The sequence below is a fragment of the Magallana gigas genome, chromosome 9 (assembly GCF_963853765.1).
Source record: "Magallana gigas chromosome 9, xbMagGiga1.1, whole genome shotgun sequence".
Classification (NCBI taxonomy): domain Eukaryota; kingdom Metazoa; phylum Mollusca; class Bivalvia; order Ostreida; family Ostreidae; genus Magallana; species Magallana gigas.
Window position 1 is genome coordinate 19,579,787 of NC_088861.1, and position 19,321 is coordinate 19,599,107.

The following is a 19,321-nucleotide window of genomic DNA, read 5'->3' on the forward strand; positions in this document are numbered from 1 at the left end:
TATGATGTTTTGCGTTGTTTATCAGCTTAAAGTCTTAACTGAAAAATTATAGTTAAATCAACAACTAACAACACTCATCGGGAAGTTATGGTTAAACAACTGGCATTGCTGCGTGGGAGAAAAATAGACGTACATGTACATGCGTAACTTGTAATCACATATTTCGATTTTAATGAAATGTTACATAGCAATTTCGCCACATATGATCCACATATGCATAGCCTTTCATTTGAGAATCACATGAGAATCGTGTGTGTATCATATGTGTATCAAATCATATGTGTATTATATGTATATCAAATCATAAGTGTACCATATGTATTTATATCGAAACCTGTGTATCATCTGTGGCAGATCATACGAGAATCGTATAAACACTCAAATAATTAAGCCCCCCTAGCCCCCCCCCCCCCCCGGTTCCGACCCGACGCCTATGCTGATAATAATGAAACACCATATTTTGTATCCTATAGAGCCTGAACTGTAGTGGGTTTTTTTTTATTTTACTTTCAAAAAACTAGGTAACTAGTTATAGCGTGCTTTTTAGAAAGTGAAAATTCGAAAAATGTCCTCCAAAATTTTACATTATGGTTGAAATTTTCTTAATTGAAAGTATATCACTCAGTCTGATGAATAAACTCTGAAATATAAAACATAGAAACAAGACTAATTTAGCTAAAAGATATGTTTTTTACTAACTAGTAATTTTAAATTTTTAATAAGTCCATTTATTAGTCGTGGGTTCATTGACTATAAAAAAAAAACCAAATATATAGGCACGTTTAACTGATTTTTAATAGTATTATTGTTCCATCAATATTCAGCAGAATTTTGATTTTTAGTTATCTTTTTGCAATTTTTAAGCGCTAAGCGCATGCGCTAGCGCTTATTAGGGATGCACTAAATCTCGTGATCTTTTTATAAGCGCCACCTAGTGATCATGCTGAGCGACGCTCGAATTCTAAAAATAGCAAGATCATGGTATCCTTAAGTTTCTATCAAGATCCCAGGTTTTGTAAAAGAACGTAGAGTTGTGGGTTTACTTAATCGAGATCAGAACAAATGGCAAACTTTTACAATATCAGTGGAGTCTAGGGTGCATTGGCGATTACACAACTAAACATACCATGAGACATTCCATGGTGCTATTATTAGATGCATGTTGGGTGACCGCTGTGGGATGTAAACAAATGATGGCTATGGTGCGGATCTCGGAGTGTCACAGCATGCGATCAGAGATATTCCCTTGTCTTGTTGCTTTATCAAAAGTTACATAGAAAAATTTTGAGACCCTCAAAGGACGACAAAGTTAGCAACGTGATATTTTTTAAAAAATATTTGTTATGTAACTTTGATCTTTTGATTCATGTCGTGATTTTCTAGCTCGTGCAATTTGTCGATTTTAAATTAAATGACATTTAGTGATATTTTACGGTCTCAATTGGTGAAAAGGTACGGTTAGTCTTGTTTTCACTCACTGAGCAAGTGTATTCAAAACTTGCCGTACACTGTATATATCAACAAGGTTAGCATTTAAACAAGGAAATAAAGTCAGCCAGCGGAATATTAATTTTAGATCAAAATTGAATATACAACCTATAAAAATACAAGATATATATATAATGACCAGAGCAATAATATTCTGCGGGTGTACATTGAGTTTGCAAGCTTTACTAAATTTATAACTGTAGGGTAGGGGACAGGCGTGCAGCGGTACAATGTATGACTTCACACCAACTTTAGTTATTTATAATTATATAGACTTTTAAAATTGCAAAGATCGCTCTCTGATTTTTACACCACATATCCTCTCAAATTCGAGAAATGTATATATGCAGACTCCGGCACCCAGGGACAGTCAGTTTCATAACTTCGAATTTCTTAAACGAGGACTGTCTAATTCATTCCCAGAATTCCAATGTACAAAACTGCAATCGAATTTTCATCCCAACTTACATGTAATTAGTCAGTCCGTGGGCTGACTAATCAGTTAATATACATTACAAACACCTCTCTTCAAATTGATTGAAATGGTATGGTCAGGATCTCATACATATGATGCATTTTCATGAAACTGTTTTTTCTTTTACTTTCTGTATAATTATGATTTTGAAATATTAACAATGGTTTGAAAAAAGTAGCATTGAGGCTGGCTTAGCGCTTTTCAGTACTTTGAGTACTTTGATTGTTTGTCATTTTTACATTATACCGTTACAGTAAATCAAATATTTGTCAAATTTGCAGGACAACTAGTCCCTTAGTTAGGACAAAGAAATTACATAAAAAATAGAAACATCCAAAGCAAAAAATAGCACTACAACTAAAACTTGCTATTGAAACAAACTATGGAAAAAACAGCTACAACATCATTTAAAGTTTTGTATAAAAATATATTTGGTAAAGTTTTGGCCCTGCAGCCGATCGTCCGTTCTGAAGTAATAAACTGCCGAATAAACTCTCAGATTCACGTCTCAGTGGGCTAATAAAGGTACTTAATAAAAAAAAGTTCCTGTATTACAATCGACAATCGTCATTTTTAAAACCGAAGGAAATTCCTTTTAAAAATTTTGAGATTAACTGATTAGTGTCCTGTAGGCGTTGTATGTACGTGATTTGATATTGCTCGTCAACACGTCACAGTGTAAATGGTTACATTTGGCTGGTTATTGTTTTTTTTAACGTTTTGGTAGAGAGCAGCTTCCGCCAAATCAAGTACATTACAAAAAGCCATACATGTATATAAAATAATAGGTGGCGTCCAGAAATACACTAAATTTAATCCACGCTAACTTGTTCCAAGAGCAATGTTCGTCAAATAACGTAATTGCAAAATATAAAATGTTTACAGCAATTTCTTATTCTATTTTTACAAGCTCGCAACGTGGCAAATGTTGGGTGTACCAAAAACTATACACTTAACTGATTTTGTAGCATTATCTTGCATTTATCATTCAAAACAACTATCATGAAGTTTGTTAATGACTTTGAGAATAGCATAAGCTTATTGAAAGCTTGTGCTTCTAATCCCTCTTTACAATTAATTATATTTTGTACATATACATGTACGTTGCATCTGGAATGCTCAATGCTGTCTCTTGAATAAAATAGAACTGAAACATGTTAATGGTCTGCTCCGTACGCAAACGATTGACAATGTAACTATGTCTATGTAACGAAATCGTTTGACACAGACAATTCTTCATTTACTTTAAGGGACGTCGAACAGGACCTTTGCGATAGTCATCAACTTCATGTACATAAGTCATCATCGACATTTATTTTAGATTGAACTAAATTTTACAGTTAAATCAAAATAAGCACGTGATATGTTTCATGATAAAAATCTACTAAGAAGTTATTCCTCTCATAGATGTTTAATACATGTAACACCGCTTGACGTAAAGAATACAAAACTAATTAAAATGTTTGTATAATTCCTTTACATACAATTATCCCAGTTTTTTGTACATTTCACCTATTTTATTAAACACATGTGTCATACATAGGAAAAATTTCTTGTGAGTCGGTGAAGTCTTTATTTTCTTGAAATGGAATAAAATCGACCGGACCACATAGATCGGCCACTGGTAAGTCGTTCTTGTAAGGCGATGTGACGTCATTGGATTTTAACTTTACTTGCGAGTTTTCCAGTTGGGTATTTTGTCTCATTTTTAACACTCTGTTAAAAAAGACACATATTTAAATTAGATAAATCAGTTTAGAATAAAGCTCGGGGATATAACATGGTAAAGGTGTGCAATTTAAAAGCTCTAAGCCAGTTATGTTAAGCAAGAAAATCAATATAGAATGATATTTCTTTATCTGAAAAACATGATATGATATCAATAATGAGGTAGCTTGTTGATATCAAAAGGTACATTATCATCCTCTGACTTGATTGTTTTGTTTTTTTAACCAATGTAGATTATACATCTATAATAAGTTTAGTCGATAAAGTGATGCATTATAATCATAGTAAAATCTACATCCATTATAAAAAGGTCATGATGTTCAAGTTGAGTTTATTTTTTTCATCAGCTATATCTATGCGCTATAACATTGTCTTTCTTGTAAAAAAGGGGAAAAGTGATAAAATGGGTAATACGTACATGAGAGTGCCGAAAAGAATGAACAAAATGAGAAGCCCAAGGACGGTAACGATAATCGTTGGAAGTGTTACTGGCCATAGGTCTAGGTAATTCTCATCTGAAAGAAATCTTCTATTCAATTTTAATGAACAAAAAAATCAGATGTTATGATATAAGAATTTCGGCGGAACATCTCGTTTATTTCGCAAACGCTAAATAGAATTATAATTTATATCTGCCAGTTGATAAATCTTTTGAGGTAGACATTGAATGGATAATTTTGAGATCGATCCAAACTTACGAAAGCATAATGGTTAATAGATTGCCCATTATACATGCATTTTTTTCACATTAAAAAAACTGATATTTTGGTCATTACCTATTCACTACTGAAGAAAAACTACAAATATTTTATATTCAAAATCTGAATATTATTAGTTTTCCAGGTCCAATCACGGATGTACGGTGGTTTACCCCGGGTGGTATTCCATACAGCCTGAGGCCTCAGGGTGGTATTCCATACGGTGTATGGAATACCACCTGGGGTAAACCCCCGTACACCATTGATTGGACTTGAATAAGAAATTTATTTCCTATGTTGTGCAAGTTTTAAAAATATAATGTTTTACCAGTGCTTTGCAACTTGAAAATCAATTAATAATAAAAAATGAAATTGAATTTGTATTGAAAATCATTTATTCATGCCAATAGAATAGTGAGAAATAGAGATTTTGACAAATTATTTATTCATTTTCTTCATTGAACGTTAAAAATTTTTTGCGCAAAGATCTATAGGTGCACTTGAAAACAAGAATTGCATTGTGACGTCGCATTTTATTATACATGGCATCAGCTGGTGGTACGGAAATTTACACCCGGCTTGTTAACCAATCAGATCTCGCGTTATAAGCGACATAGGAAATAACTTCATTTATCTACATACAGATCTCTTCGTCATCTGAAGGAGATTTATATAATCAGAAAAAGAGTACAGGCTGATATGGGACTTATAATGAAGATGCTATAGTACAATGTATCTTCATATATGGTTTTTATTTGGGGGGGAGTTCTATGTAACCAACTGATTGGCAATAATGATCAATGATCATAAATGAATCTTTAATCGCTTCATATGGAAAGTTGAAGAGAGATATGTATACATGAACAGTAAAATGCTTTCTTTGGTGGTTTATACCGGTTATGAAGGTATCGATCATTGCTGACAAAGTCTACCGAATAACCTTGGTTCCATCATACTCATAAACGCAGAAGAAAGCATTTTATGTTTACTTCAACCATGTTTAACTGAAGATAATAAAATATACAGCCTACAACGATACATACGTTTGTACAAATAGTGATAAATAATGCTATTATTCATGTTGTTGGCTTTTTCTTTTATATTAAGTATGTTTATATATTTGACTGCACAATTGTTAACTCTGCTGAATAAAACATTAAATAAAATAAAGTCATACTTCCAATTAGATATTTTTCAATGCAAATGAATGAAATGTAATAATAGTTTTGACATTGACAGAATTCTTCTAAGATAAAAAAAAATATAAAAATACAACATACCAAACGACCTTTTGCAGCCAAATGTTGCATTGCACATTTCTTGAGGGCAATCACAAATTTTTCGACATCCGTCTCCATAGTAACCGTTCGGACAGGGAAAAGAACAATTTACTCCATAATAGCCCAGTAGGCAAGCTAAAACAATAAATTTTCATACTGAAAAAGTTAAACTAAAGAAATATTTATGAACTTATTTTACTGTTTATGATGAAGAAATTTCTGGTACGTTTGTTGGAGTTTTATATTCAGGAAACATTTGATATGGAAATAAACATACATGGAAATAAAATGAATAACCTTAAAATGGACGTTCCAATGAACAAAGTTATTTTCAAATTAAATATCTCCTTTTGGTGACATTTTTTTTTGGTATTTATTTCAGACTACTTTCAATATTGATAGCTAAAAAGCAACTAAAATGATTAACGTAGTTTGATATTTAAAAAGTCAATATTAACCAAAGACCTCAAGTAAAAATAAGTTGATCTAAAAACAAAACTTACCTACACAATCCCCAGACGAATCAAAATAGAACCCTGAACAACAACTAAAGAGTAATTAAACACTTTTTACTTTATAAATCAGTATTTTAAACAATGAGAAATAAAATATGAAGAACATTGTATTTATCATTGTAAATTATAAAAGTTTTAAAATCAATAAGAAATCAAGTCATTTTAAAACAATTTAACAAATATAAAAACACTGCATTTACAACAAGGATGCAGAACTGAGGAAAATCAATAATCAAATTTGATCAACTTCATATTTACTAACCTGTTTTCACCGCATTTCTGATCAAGATCAGTCATATGGCCAAGATGAAGAAAACAGAAGAAGAACCATAAATGTTGCATTCCTACTTCTCAGATTTCCTAGTCAATGCTCGAAATTGTGTCATTAAAGTTGGAGAGTATTCAACAATACACGGAAATAATAAAATTTGAAATCGCCCCTCACAGCAAATCTCTCTCTCTCTCTCTCTCTCTCTCTCTCTCTCTCTCTCTCTCTCTCTCGTTAAGTTTTGCCAAAGATAATAGAACGATAAGAATACATATTTGACACCTTTGCCTTCTAAAAACAATAGCGTAAAAGAAAATTATCATAGCAATAACGAAAAGACACTCTACCTTTTGAAAATCGAGCAATTTTGTGGTTGAAAAAAGTGAATTGTTTAACAAGTTAGGATTATTTGGATTTGAATAGACTGAAGAACCCTCTTAGTGTACTGAAGACATTGGTAAAAGTTTCAAGTGTCTATCTCTTATGGTTTCAAAGGAGTAGCGATAACAAGCTTTTCGTACACAAGGGCAATAACTTTGTAAGTTCTGGGAGTTTTCAAGCAAAGGGTCATTTGGTACCATAACTTTTTATGCTCAATAACATAAAGATTTTTTTTTCAATATCTCTAGAAATAAAAAAAAGCTTTCCCTGGAAAACAAGAGAAGAAAAAAAAAACTAGTAGACTAATTGTTCAAGGAATTGTTCAAGGAACAATTAGAGGCCTTTCAACCTTTCATAATGATTAAAAAAAATCCCGAAAATGTTGATAATTATTGAGTAATTAGTGAAAAATTATTTGTTCGTTGTCTGACAGGTGTTGGACCGATCGGTATATATACGTTCAGTCGGTGGTGTTAGTGTCAGATCGATTAAAAGTATACTGTGCGCATTCTTTTCATATCCTACAAGTTGTATATATGCAATTATAAGTATTTCTTCAAGCCGAAATACATGATCACTTTGTGTTTGAGAGGGACTTAAGTGTGTACAAAAAAAACATACAAAAATTGTTTCTGAGAGAATGTTTAAAAGTATCAGAATTGTTTAATTTAATGAAGTGATTTTACTTGTTCATTTTCAATCTCAATTACCGGTATTTTCAACAATCAGAATATTCTACTGTGAATTTCGTTTGCTTCATATTGTATGGGTTTGTTTTATTTGTTTTGTATATTAATTCTTGCATTATCAATACTTAATATTTGGCTGTAGGTAGGATTTCTCCTCAACATTTTATCAAAGCATTAATTTGCATCAAAGGATGAATAACTTATTGCAAAAATACACTGATACTCAAACATTTTGAGAAATACTTTATTTTACACCCAAGGAAGAATGACTTTCTTGTAATAATACTGTAAACAAAACCTTTTAAGCATGCAGGGATTAGAAGGTATTTAACATTATATTTTTACCTATGTACTTCACTTTGACCCAAGTTTCTGAATCCACAGCATTTTGCTGAATATCTAGATAATTATAAATAAATTTGCGCCTAAACTACGTTTATTCACTAGAACAAAATAGTCAAGACATTCTGTTTTGAAACGCCCCCTCTACCGCTTCAGGTTTCTGCGGGGATTTTGCTTGAAGTGCATAATGTTTATATTTACCGTCCCTTTTTGATGAAATCAGTTATTTTATTGAAATAAATCGGTACAAATTGTAGATCACGGAGAGAGTATACTAGTAACAGCGAGAGCACCTGTTTTCTAAAATCGGTTTAAACTGGTTATCACACAGACCGTTGATATGAGTATGAAAATAAAATTCATGAAAATTAACTCCTGAAATTTTGCTTATAACAATAAAATCTTTTTCATTGTTAAATAATTGTCGAACATGGTGTTTTCACATGTGTTAAATGAACTTTTTAAAAAATAACAAAAATCAATGTTTTGGAACTACTTCTGTAAATTACATGCAAGTTCATACGCAGTAATTAGGTTGTTGCATTCAGAGGCATTTAAAAATCCCATAATTTAATGGGAAAACACAGAGGAGTGTAAGTATCACGGATTATTTTTTAACCTATTGATTTTAATTCTTCTTGATAGGTTTGTGTATTTCCATTATTTTTTTTCAAAAAAAGAAGGAAATAGTTACTTGGGACAGACTATACAGTAGTTAGCGGAAACCACGTCAACTGCGGGGCTGTAAGTTCGCAAAGTACATGTATTAAGGTTAGGCACTTAAGGAGGTTCGATGGTCATCAAATAAACAATCATATCTACATTAAACTTTCAGATATCATTTTTTTACCTACGAAAAAATCATAAATATTACATTTATTTTACCATATTCTTAGATAGGGCTCTATTTCTAAAGGATATTAATACAGTCTACAGCATCGGTTTTTGTATGGATTATTATAATTTTATCTTTAAATTATACGAACGATAAATGTATTTAGTATTTGTTATTTTTGCAACTAAAAGACTTTCATCTTGTAGAAAACATTATCCATTTATTCATTTACAGTTTTTCATCTTATAACACATTTGCACCCACAAACATACAATTCATGATCTTATAGATATAGAAAACCATTCAAGTTTATACAATTTTGCATAAATTGGAATGAATAAAGCTCTTGAAGTTAAATATTAAGAAAAAAGAATTTTCCATTCAAATCATCTATGTTTATCATAAGAAGAGTTTTTGATAGCTTCACACTTTTCAATTTCATATTAAAGGTTTAAATGACATAGTAGACCTGCAAAAATTGGAACTTTTTTGTTGTACAAACATTGAAAAATATATTGTTTTGTATATAGGATGACTAAGTTAGAATCAGAAGGAGGAGTCTCTCCAAATAATATGTTATATTCATTAAAGCCAATTCTTTTGAAGAAGCATGATATATATGCATCCTTAAGCTACTCCATAAATTTAAAGCAAAGGAACAGGATGTGAAAACATGTTCAATAGTTTGAACTTCATTATTACTAAGAGAACATGTATCATTATCAACTATTTTAAGAAAAACATTATCTTAACTTGTGTACACCTTTGTTAAACTTTTTAGTTACAACTATTAAAAAAATTGTGAAATGGAAACTGTTTTTCATACATCTCTGTGGAACTTATGACACAAATACAACAAGCTCATGCATTTTGCGACATTGCTTCACGTATAATAAAAGTAGAAATGTCATTTTGGTAGAATGATTGAATTCAATGGCACAATCTTAAAAGTCTCTTGGATACAGAGGTGGCGGCGAGTTGTCCATAGGCTTTAAGTCAATGCCAATGGTACATGTATGTCTGTTGCCTTTCGAGGTGTTGCGCACATCATCATAAACATTGTCTTTTGACGTCCTCTGCGAAACATGACGCTTGATAATTTGTTTCATTTTAAAGAGCCTATTTGAAATGAAAATCATCTCTTATTTGATTAGCTTCTAGAATCACGTGACTATAACCCTGTTGTGATAGGTTTACCAAACATGAATATATTGGCTATTCTGGGTCCCAGAAATCTTATTGCTTTATATGTACTTGTATAAATACTATATCAAATTTAAAAATCATTATTTGACATTGATAAATTCAAAAATGATAAAGATACGATGTTGAGTCCTTTTATAGATATGTTAGTTTTTTTCTCTCAAGTATGAAAACTATATACTTTCTAGGAACGTCGGAAAGATTTTTGTTGAGCCAAACAGCAGATGCGTATAATTTCTAATAAACTTATTGTTAAGATATTTTGAAAACAACCTTTTCATACATGAACAACAGATTAAGAAGTGCGGCTGGGTCTTAAACTTTTAGTAAAGAATTATCAAAATCAGTAATTTTTGTTAAAAGACTTATCTCTCTACATATCAATACATATAGTTTCAAGTCAGGGTGTTTGTAAAGATTATTTATAAAGTGAGGTCCTAAGGAAACCGACGTATAGACGTTCTTTTGATGGATTTTTTTAAATAATAAAAACATATAGACGTTCTATTTATGGATTTTTTTTAAAAAACAAAAAAAGGAATATATAGATAGATAGATAGATAGATAGATAGATAGATAGATAGATAGATAGATAGATAGATAGATAGATAGATAGATAGATAGATACTTTACGTACAAAAACGTGATGATTACACCGAATAAACCTAGAACGCCAATTGTGATAGGAATGGCTGTGGAAAGACTGCTAGTATTTGGGAGACTCGTATCTAAAACAAAAAGGTCGTTGATAGAGATTCATTTTTACTGATGCACACAATCATGTACAACAAAATACATTCGTATATTTGCATTAAAAATACACTTATTGCTTGCATAATGAGTTTAGATTAGAGACAACAATTGACTCAAGAGTAATTTTGTGAACAATCTGATGTTCAAATCGACCTATTCGATGAGTAAAATGAAAAGTTGTTCATAAACCACCAAAACCGTGAGCAAAGATATTTTTTTGTTAACAACTTGAGCTAAGTGGTTCTCGAGAAAATGCCTCTATACTAAATGCATGAAAGCTATACCCTTTAGTAAATGTCATACATCCCAACACTCCCTTATTAAAACGGTAAACGGTAAAAAGATATTGAAAGATTTCTAAACCTACGCAAGATGATCTTGATCAAAGATCAGATTTTATGATGAATTGTATTGATAACTGAATTATTCTTATAGCACGAATCTATACATGTATGCTACATTTGTACAATCGGAAACGTTTCCCGTTTGTAAGGAAATACTACATATCATTGACTTGGGACATAAAACTTTTTAATGCATACGAAGTTTATCTGTCAAAGTCTAGCAAAAATTAGCTATTTAAATTAAAAAGTATTAACCACGTGCAGTCTGTAAATAGGTGTATATCCACCTGCGTACAATGCACCAGGCAAATGTTTCAGATAAAGGTCGAACACAAGCGTATTGCTAATTTTTCGTGGTAAATCATTTATTTGTAACAATAGTTGCGTCCCATTGAACCTAAACAAAAAAAAATGTGTCTGGGTGTTAAAGGCTTTCATGGTGATATGTTTGAATGTTAATAAAACGTCGGTCACATTATTTCAGGGACCATCAGTTATTTTTCGTTTTAAGATTATTTTTTTTAATACAAAAACTCTGACAAATTGTAAGAAAATGGTGATTGTCTGGACTTTATTTCTAAACAACCAGAAAAAGAAAGATGACAATTTAACAAAGACTTTTGACTGAAATTTGTTTCTCTAGAAATAGCGACTCATTTCCTCCCTTTTTAATGCCAGCTGATTTTATGTGTTAAAATTTTATTCACTTGATTAAAGTGTTTGCAGCTATAAATAACATTTCAGAAAAACTAAACGTGATAATTCCAAAATTATATTTTTTTTTACCTGAGGAAGATATCCGTCAAAATTTTGATTTTTTTTATCACTATTTCTTTCTCAAATTATTTGTCAAAAATTATACAATAACAAACAATTATGAACATTTTTTTTATAACAACCTAGAATGAGTTTTTATACTCTCAACAGTTTTGGTATAGGGAAAAAGTTGAATTGAGCAACCAAGAAACCAAACCTTGTCTTTGAAGGCACCCAACTGTCGCATTGCAAAGCTCATCCGGGCACTCGCAGCGACTTGTGCAGAGTTCTCCATAGAAACCTTTAACACAAGAAGTGGAACACTGAACCCCATGTAGTCCGCTCGGACAGACTAAAATAGAGATTTATTACATATCAGTTATTGTTTATGTCTAAGGTCTACAGACGATTCATACATTTACAAACTCGCACGCTTACGTATGTTCGGGAATGTATGTTAAAGTGCAAGTTTTAATGTTCAAATGACTTAGGAAGATTCTCTCTCTCTCTCTCTCTCTCTCTCTCTCTCTCTCTCTCTCTCTCTCTCTCTCTCTCAATTGCAACTGTACATAAAATCAATTAAACAAATTAAATACGTTTGCAAAAGAAAGCTATATTTTTCACTCACACACAAGAAACATATATTAACATACCAACGCAGTTTCTGGACGAATCAAACATGTAGCCAGCACAACAACTGAAATATACAAAGTTTATTTTTGAACAATTACATATTACCTATGCATACTAAAATTGATCAAAAAGCGACGAGTAAGATATTAAGAGAGTCTCTATGTGGCGAAAATCCACATGAATATAATAAAGGGTAAAATCACAATTTTGAGTGTAATTGTAATATTACAATGTCAGTTTGTTATCTATTACAAATACATATATATATATATATATATATATATATATATATATATATATATATATATATATATATATATATATATATATATATATATATATATATATATATATATCCAAATAATATAAAAAGTCACAGTGTCCGGTACAACACTAATCGCAAAACGCAAGACGTTTCACAATACATTTTTTTAAATGTATTGTGAAACGTCTGAAGAAGAAATGAAAGCGCGTACGTTTTGATAATGTTCACAAACTTATGCATTAATGAAGTTTCTAAAAAGTCGTTAGTAGTATAAATATTTTTCAGCTTGAATTTCAATCAAATTTTAAAATAATGTTCATGTGAAGATTAGATGGTTTATCGATTAATCCTTGCAGTAGACTAAAATTCCTAAAAATTTTAAAATCTTCCATTTTGGTTACCAAATATACAAATTGTTAGAATTAGACTCGTTTCTTACCTCGTTTCACTACATCTTTTTTCAATAGTCCCTTTAAAGTAAAGAAAGAATACTGCAAATATAAAAAACAAATTATTCATTATCCTCTTTGTGTATTTTTATGTATTGTGTTGTTTTTGTGAGCTTAAAGTCTTATCTTTAAAATTATATATCAATGACAGTTAACAACATTATTCATCGGGAAGTTATGGTTGATAATCCGGCAACGTTGCTTTAGAGTAAATTAGACGTACATCCGTAACTTGTAGTTTCATATTCCGATTGTTGTATAATTTTAGATTTTACCAATAAAATTTATTATTAACATTTTTTCAATTTGTTGATTAAGGATGAAGTTTACTCAGAATTTCTTAATAAACTAAGTCAATGACCTACTTTTTAGTCATTAGCAATAGAATATTTTATAATGTGGTTGAGATTTTCTTAGTTGCAAGTACATTAGAAATAAATTCTAAAACATAAAACGCAGAAACTAGGACAATTTGGCTAAAAGATATGTCTTTTACTAATTAACAATTTTTTAATTGTTAATTGGTCTATTAATTAGTCTTGGACTCATTGACAATTAAAAATTTGTAAATTAGCAAAAGAAAGATATATAGGCCTAAGTATTTTTAAATGATTATTATTGATATTGTTCAATCACAATTCAGCAGAATTTTGATTTTTGGTAATTTTCCCAATTGTGTTCTTCATTTTTATATGTTGATCACAAAAAAGTTGAAACCTGCATTCCGCCATATTTCAAGATAAAGTCAACCCCTTGTATTTCCTACAATCATTCTTAAACCATTGCTTCCAAACTCTTCAATTACAAACAAAATATACAAGACCTTAATATCGAACATCTGAAAGATAACCCTCCAACGTGTTCATGTTCTTCTTCGCCCTCCAACTATAGTCCTGTCGGACACGTCATTACTGGTGATGTTAATTTAGTTAACAACGAAAACTTAAAATCACTTATGAAAGGACCAAAATTTAGGGAGCCTATATTCTTCACATGGCGTTGTAATTTTATACATACCATGAATTCTGTTGAAGAATACGCCAAGCGATGGGCAAAATCTGATAAAGAACTGGATACCTTGTTAGAGTGGGTTAAAGGCATCAGATGTATATTAAAATCTCGTATTAAACGACTGAGAGGTCACATGAAAACCATCTATCCTTCTGTTTTAAATAAAGCAGAAAAGAGAAAAGAACTAGACAGATTGCACGATCAGTATGTACTGGTCCCTGCTGATAAGGCAAGTAACAACATTGCCTTTGTTTGTAAGGCACATAATTATTAATTGCATTTTCAAAGAACTTGGTTTTGATTCTACACATGGTAATCCTACTTACAGCCATAGCAGCCTTTCCAAGCAGGAAATACTTCAAAATCATACATCTGTAATGGATATCTTTAATATCCCCAATACACAAAATGAATTTGATTTACCTTATTTTTACTAGATTCCAAAGCTTCACAAAAGTCATTTCAAACAGAGATATATAGCAGGTTCCAGTAAATGTTCCACCAAACCTCTCTCTTTACTCCTTGCTAAAATTCTTACAGTAGTGAAGGAGAAACTTCAAGATACTCCAGAAGTGGTGTGAATCAGATGTGGATATTAAAAAACTTGCATATGGTGTTTTTGTCTCTCAGTTGATTCGATACCCAAGGGCATGCTCTTTGTATGAACAGTTTCTAAGACAAAGCAAGCTACCGACAAACAAGTTGATAAAACAGGACTATCAACAGTTTCCGTTCTATGGTCGATACAACGACCTTGTCAGCAAATCCAATCTTCCACTGGGTCGCATGCTGACTGACGTCTTTTTGCATACTAATTGTTAGACCATAATTAATCACCTAATTGTCTACAGACTTTTCCGATCTCTTTCCACCGATTACGACAAAGAGCACACGGCGGGTGTGACCGTCAGCATAGGATGCTTACTCCTCCTAGGCACCTGATGCTACCTCTATTTATTTGGAGGTCCGTGTTACTCTGATTTGAATTTGTATTTCGTTTTATGGATTTTTGAGATGGTTCACTGTTTGTTGTTGTCATTTTTTCATCATACCGTAACAGTAAACAAAACCTAGCACTAAAACTAAAACTATCAATTGAAAGAGACGATAATTGAAACAGCTACAGCATCATTTACAGTTTTGTATGGAAATATCTGGTAAAATTTTGGCCGTGCGGCCGATCGCTTGCTCTGAAGTAATAAACTGCCAAATCACCTTTTAAGAAATTCATTTTTAGATTCGTAATTAATTGATTAGTGTCCTGTAAGCGTTGTATGTGTGTGATTTAATACAGCTAATTTTTATGCAGTTTCCATCTGTATAACCTAGCCCATGTCAACATGTCATTGTAAGGATCCTACTGTCAGTGTATTACATTTGGCTGGGTAGTGTTTTAGCTTTTTATGTGGAAAGCAGACTCCGCTAATTCAACTACATCGCCAAATGACATGTATATATATAAAGTATTACCAGTAAGTCGCATCTAGAAATACACCAATTTAATTTTAAGCTTACTTTTTGCAAAATCATTTTCCGTCAAATATCGTAAACGCCAAATAAAAACCTTTGCAGCATTTTTTTTCTATTTGCACGATAATGGAACGTGCCAAATATCGGGTGTATCGAAAACCTAACACTAAACTTTTTTGTAGCATTATCTTGCATTTATCATTCAAAACAACTATTATGAAGTTTGTTTATGACTTTAAGAATAGCATAAGCTTATTGAAAGCTTTTGCGTCTTATCCCTCTTTACAATTCATATTTTATACATATACATGTTTGTTGCATCTGGTATCCGTAGTGTTTTTTCTTGAATGAAATAGAATCGTAACATGATAATTAGCTGTTCCGTAGGCAAAAGATTCAAAAAGCGTTTGACAGACAATTCCTCATTTCCTCATTTACCTTTAAGTACGTCGAACAGGACTTTTGCGATAGTCATCAATTTCATGTACAAAAGTCATCATCGACATTTATTATAGATTTACATAGATTTTACAGTTAAATCAAAATAACCACGTGATATGCTGCATGAAAGAAATCTACTTAGAATTTATTCCTCTTATAAATGTTTGGTGACATCGCTTGAAGGTAAGAATACAAAAATCGCTAAAATGTTTGTATAATTCCACTACATGTACATTCAAATCATTTGTTAAAATATCCAAGTTTTTTTTTATACATCTTATCCATGTATCAAACACATGTGTCGTACATAGTAATTTTTTCTTGTGAGTCGGTGAAGTTTTTGTTTTCTTGAAATGGAGGAAAATCGACCGGACCACACAGGTCTGCCACTGGTAAGTCGTTCTCGTAAGGCGATGTGACGTCACTGGTTTTTAACTTTACTTGCGAGTTTTCCAGTTGTGTATTTTGTCTCATTTTTAACACTCTGTTAAAAAAGACACATATTTAAATTAGACAAATAGGTTTAGAATAAAGCTCGGCGATATAACATGGTAAAGGTATGCAATTTAGAAGCTCTATGCCAATTCTGTTAAACAAAAAATGAAAAGAAAATATAGAATAATATTTGTTTATCTGATAAAAAACATGGTATGAAATCAATAAGGAGGTTGTTAATATCAAAAGGTACATTATCATCCTCTGACTCGATTCTTATGTTTTTTAACCAATGTAGATTATACATCATTCTATAATAAGTTTAGACGATAAAGTGATGCATTATAATCATAGCAAAATCTACATCCCTTATAAGAAGGTCATGATGTTCAAGTTGAGTCTATATTTTTGGATGAGCTATATCTATGCGCTAGAACTTTGTCTTTCTTGTTAAAAAGGGAAAACGTGATAAAATGGGTAATACGTACATGAGAGTGCCGAAAAGGATGAACAAAATGAGAAGTCCAAGGACGGCAAGGATAATCGTTGGAAGTGTTACTGGCCATAGGTCTAGGTAATTCTCATCTGAAAGAAATCTTCTATTCAATTTTAATGAACAAAAAAATTAGATGTTATGATATAAGAATTTCGGCGAAACATCTCGTTTATTTCGCAAACGCTAAATAGAATTATAATTTATATCTGCCAGTTGATAAATCTTTTGAGGTAGACATTGAATGGATAATTTTGAGATCCATCCAAAATTACGAAAGCATAATGGTTAATAGATTGCCCATTATACATGCATTTTTTTTAACATTATAAAACTGATATTTTGGTCATTACCTATTCACTACTGAAGAAAAACTACAAATATTTTATATTCAAAATCTGAATATTATTAGTTTTCCAGGTCCAATCACGGATGTACAGTGGTTTACCCCGGGTGGTATTCCATACACCCTGAGGCCTCAGGGTGGTATTCCATACGGTGTATGGAATACCACCTGGGGTAAACCCCCGTACACCATTCATTGAACTTGGATAAGAAATTTATTTCCTATGTTGTGCAACTTTTAAAATTATAATGTTTTACCAGTGCTTTGCAACTTGAAAATCAATTAATAATAAAAAATGAAATTGAATTTGTATTGAAAATCATTTATTCATGCCAATAGAATAGTGAGAAATAGAGATTTTGACAAATTATTTATTCATTTACTTCATTGAACGTTAAAAAATTTTTACGCAAAGATCTATAGGTGCACTTGTAAACAAGAAATGCATTGTGACGTCGCATTTTATTATACATGGCATCAGCTGGTGGTACGGAAATTTACACCCGGCTTGTTAACCAATCAGATCTCGCGTTATAAGCGACATAGGAAATAACTTCATTTATCTACATACAGATCTCCTCGTCATCTGAAGGAGATTTATATAATTAGAAAAAGAGTACAGGCTGATATGGGACTTATAATGAAAATGCTATAGTACAATGTATCTTCATGTATGGTTTTTATTTTGGGGGGGGGGGGGTGGTTCTATGTAACTAACTGATTGGCAATAATGATCAATGATCATAAATGAATCTTTAATCGCTTCATATGGAAAGTTGAAGAGAGATATGTATACATGAACAGTAAAATGCTTTCTTTGGTGGTTTATACGGGTTTTGAAGGTATCGATCATTGCTGACAAAGTCTACCGAATAACCTGGTTCCATCATACTCATAAACCCAGAAGAAAGCATTTTATGTTTACTTCAACCATGTTTAACGGAAGATAATAAAATATACAGCCTTCAACGATACATACGTTTGTACAAATAGTGATAAATAATGTTATTATTCATGTTGTTGGCTTTTTCTTTTATATTAAGTATGTTTATATATTTGACTGGACAATTGTTAACTCTGCTGAATAAAACATTAAATAAAATAAAGTCATACTTCCAATTAGATATTTTTCAATGCAAATGAATGAAATGTAATAAAAATCCTAGTTTTGATATTGACAGAATTCTTCTAAGATAAAAAAAAATATATAAAAATACAACATACCAAACGACCTTTTGCAGCCAAATGTTGCATTGCACATTTCTTGAGGGCAATCACAAATTTTTCGACATCCGTCTCCATAGTAACCGTTCGGACAGGGAAAAGAACAATTTACTCCATAATAGCCCAGTAGGCAAGCTAAAACAATAAATTTTCATAATGAAAAAGTTAAACTAAAGAAATATTTATTAACTTGTTTTACTGTTTATGATGAAGAAATTTCTGGTACGTTTGTTGGAGTTTTATATTCAGGAAACATTTGATATAGAAATAAACATACATGGAAATAAAATGAATAACCTTTAAATTGACGTTCCAATGAACAAAGTTATTTTCAAAATAAATATCTGCTTTTAGTGACATTTTTTTTTGTATTTATTTCAGACTACTTTCAATATTGATAGCTAAAAAGCAACTGAAATGATTAACGTAGTTTGATATTTAAAAAGTCAATATTAACCAAAGACCTCAGGTAAAAATAAGTTGATCTAAAGACAAAACTCACCTACACAATCCCCAGACGAATCAAAATAGAACCCTGAACAACAACTAAAGAGTAGGCCTAATTAAACACTTTTTACTTTGTAAATCAGTATTTAAAACAATGAGAAATAAAATATGAAGAAAATTGTATTTATCATTGTATATTATAAAAGTTTTAAAATCAATAAGAAATCAAGTCATTTTAAAACAATTTAACAAATATAAAAACACTGCATTTACAACAAGGATGCAGAACTGAGGAAAATGAATTATCAAATTTGATCAACTTCATATTTACTAACCTGTTTTCACCGCATTT

The 19,321-nt window shown here is 31.2% G+C and overlaps 2 protein-coding genes and 1 long non-coding RNA gene across 4 annotated transcripts; all 3 read right to left on the reverse strand.

The window, feature by feature from the left end:
* Nucleotides 1-3,436: 3,436 nt before the first annotated feature.
* On the reverse strand, nucleotides 3,437-6,978 carry LOC117691745 (uncharacterized). Its single transcript, XM_066071891.1, has 5 exons — nucleotides 6,447-6,978; nucleotides 6,173-6,216; nucleotides 5,670-5,804; nucleotides 4,110-4,206; nucleotides 3,437-3,679 (listed from the first exon to the last, which is right to left on the reverse strand). Exons 1-5 carry the CDS (start codon nucleotides 6,524-6,526, stop codon nucleotides 3,484-3,486), a joined length of 552 nt encoding a protein of 183 aa, XP_065927963.1. The 5' UTR covers nucleotides 6,527-6,978; the 3' UTR covers nucleotides 3,437-3,483.
* A 609-nt stretch (nucleotides 6,979-7,587) lies between these two features.
* On the reverse strand, nucleotides 7,588-13,289 carry LOC117691748 (scavenger receptor class F member 1-like). Of its 2 annotated transcripts, none has more exons than XR_010709812.1 (5): nucleotides 13,093-13,287; nucleotides 12,409-12,452; nucleotides 11,973-12,107; nucleotides 10,540-10,630; nucleotides 7,588-9,775 (listed from the first exon to the last, which is right to left on the reverse strand). XR_010709812.1 is itself a non-coding variant. In XM_034478413.2 (5 exons), the coding sequence occupies exons 1-5, from the start codon at nucleotides 13,170-13,172 to the stop codon at nucleotides 9,644-9,646; spliced, it is 525 nt and encodes a 174-aa protein (XP_034334304.2). In that variant the 5' UTR covers nucleotides 13,173-13,289; the 3' UTR covers nucleotides 7,590-9,643. The 2 variants fall into 2 exon arrangements, 1 of the variants encoding a protein (XP_034334304.2); XM_034478413.2 differs by having other exon boundaries at nucleotides 7,590-9,818; nucleotides 13,093-13,289.
* Nucleotides 13,290-16,148: 2,859 nt separating this feature from the next.
* Nucleotides 16,149-19,071, reverse strand: LOC117691746 (uncharacterized). Its single transcript, XR_010709604.1, has 4 exons — nucleotides 19,025-19,071; nucleotides 18,523-18,657; nucleotides 16,948-17,044; nucleotides 16,149-16,508 (listed from the first exon to the last, which is right to left on the reverse strand). It is a non-coding gene; the product is annotated as an uncharacterized lncRNA (long non-coding RNA).
* Nucleotides 19,072-19,321: the final 250 nt, after the last annotated feature.

What these genes read in the sequence shown, in the direction of transcription:
- LOC117691745 (XM_066071891.1), bottom strand. Translation starts at nt 6,526, where the DNA reads ATGCAACATTTATGGTTCTTCTTCTGTTTTCTTCATCTTGGCCATATG. An exon ending in TGGCTGCAAAAGGTCGTTTG is followed by an intron (nt 4,207 to 5,669) that starts GTATGTTGTATT and finishes GATTTCTTTCAG; the next exon opens with ATGAGAATTACCTAGACCTA. An exon ending in ATTCTTTTCGGCACTCTCAT is followed by an intron (nt 3,680 to 4,109) that starts GTACGTATTACC and finishes CTTTTTTAACAG; the next exon opens with AGTGTTAAAAATGAGACAAA.
- LOC117691748 (XM_034478413.2), bottom strand. Translation starts at nt 13,172, where the DNA reads ATGAATAATTTGTTTTTTATATTTGCAGTATTCTTTCTTTACTTTAAA. An exon ending in TGGGTGCCTTCAAAGACAAG is followed by an intron (nt 10,631 to 11,972) that starts GTTTGGTTTCTT and finishes TTTTTGTTTTAG; the next exon opens with ATACGAGTCTCCCAAATACT. An exon ending in GGTGTAATCATCACGTTTTT is followed by an intron (nt 9,819 to 10,539) that starts GTACGTAAAGTA and finishes CATTTCAAATAG; the next exon opens with GCTCTTTAAAATGAAACAAA.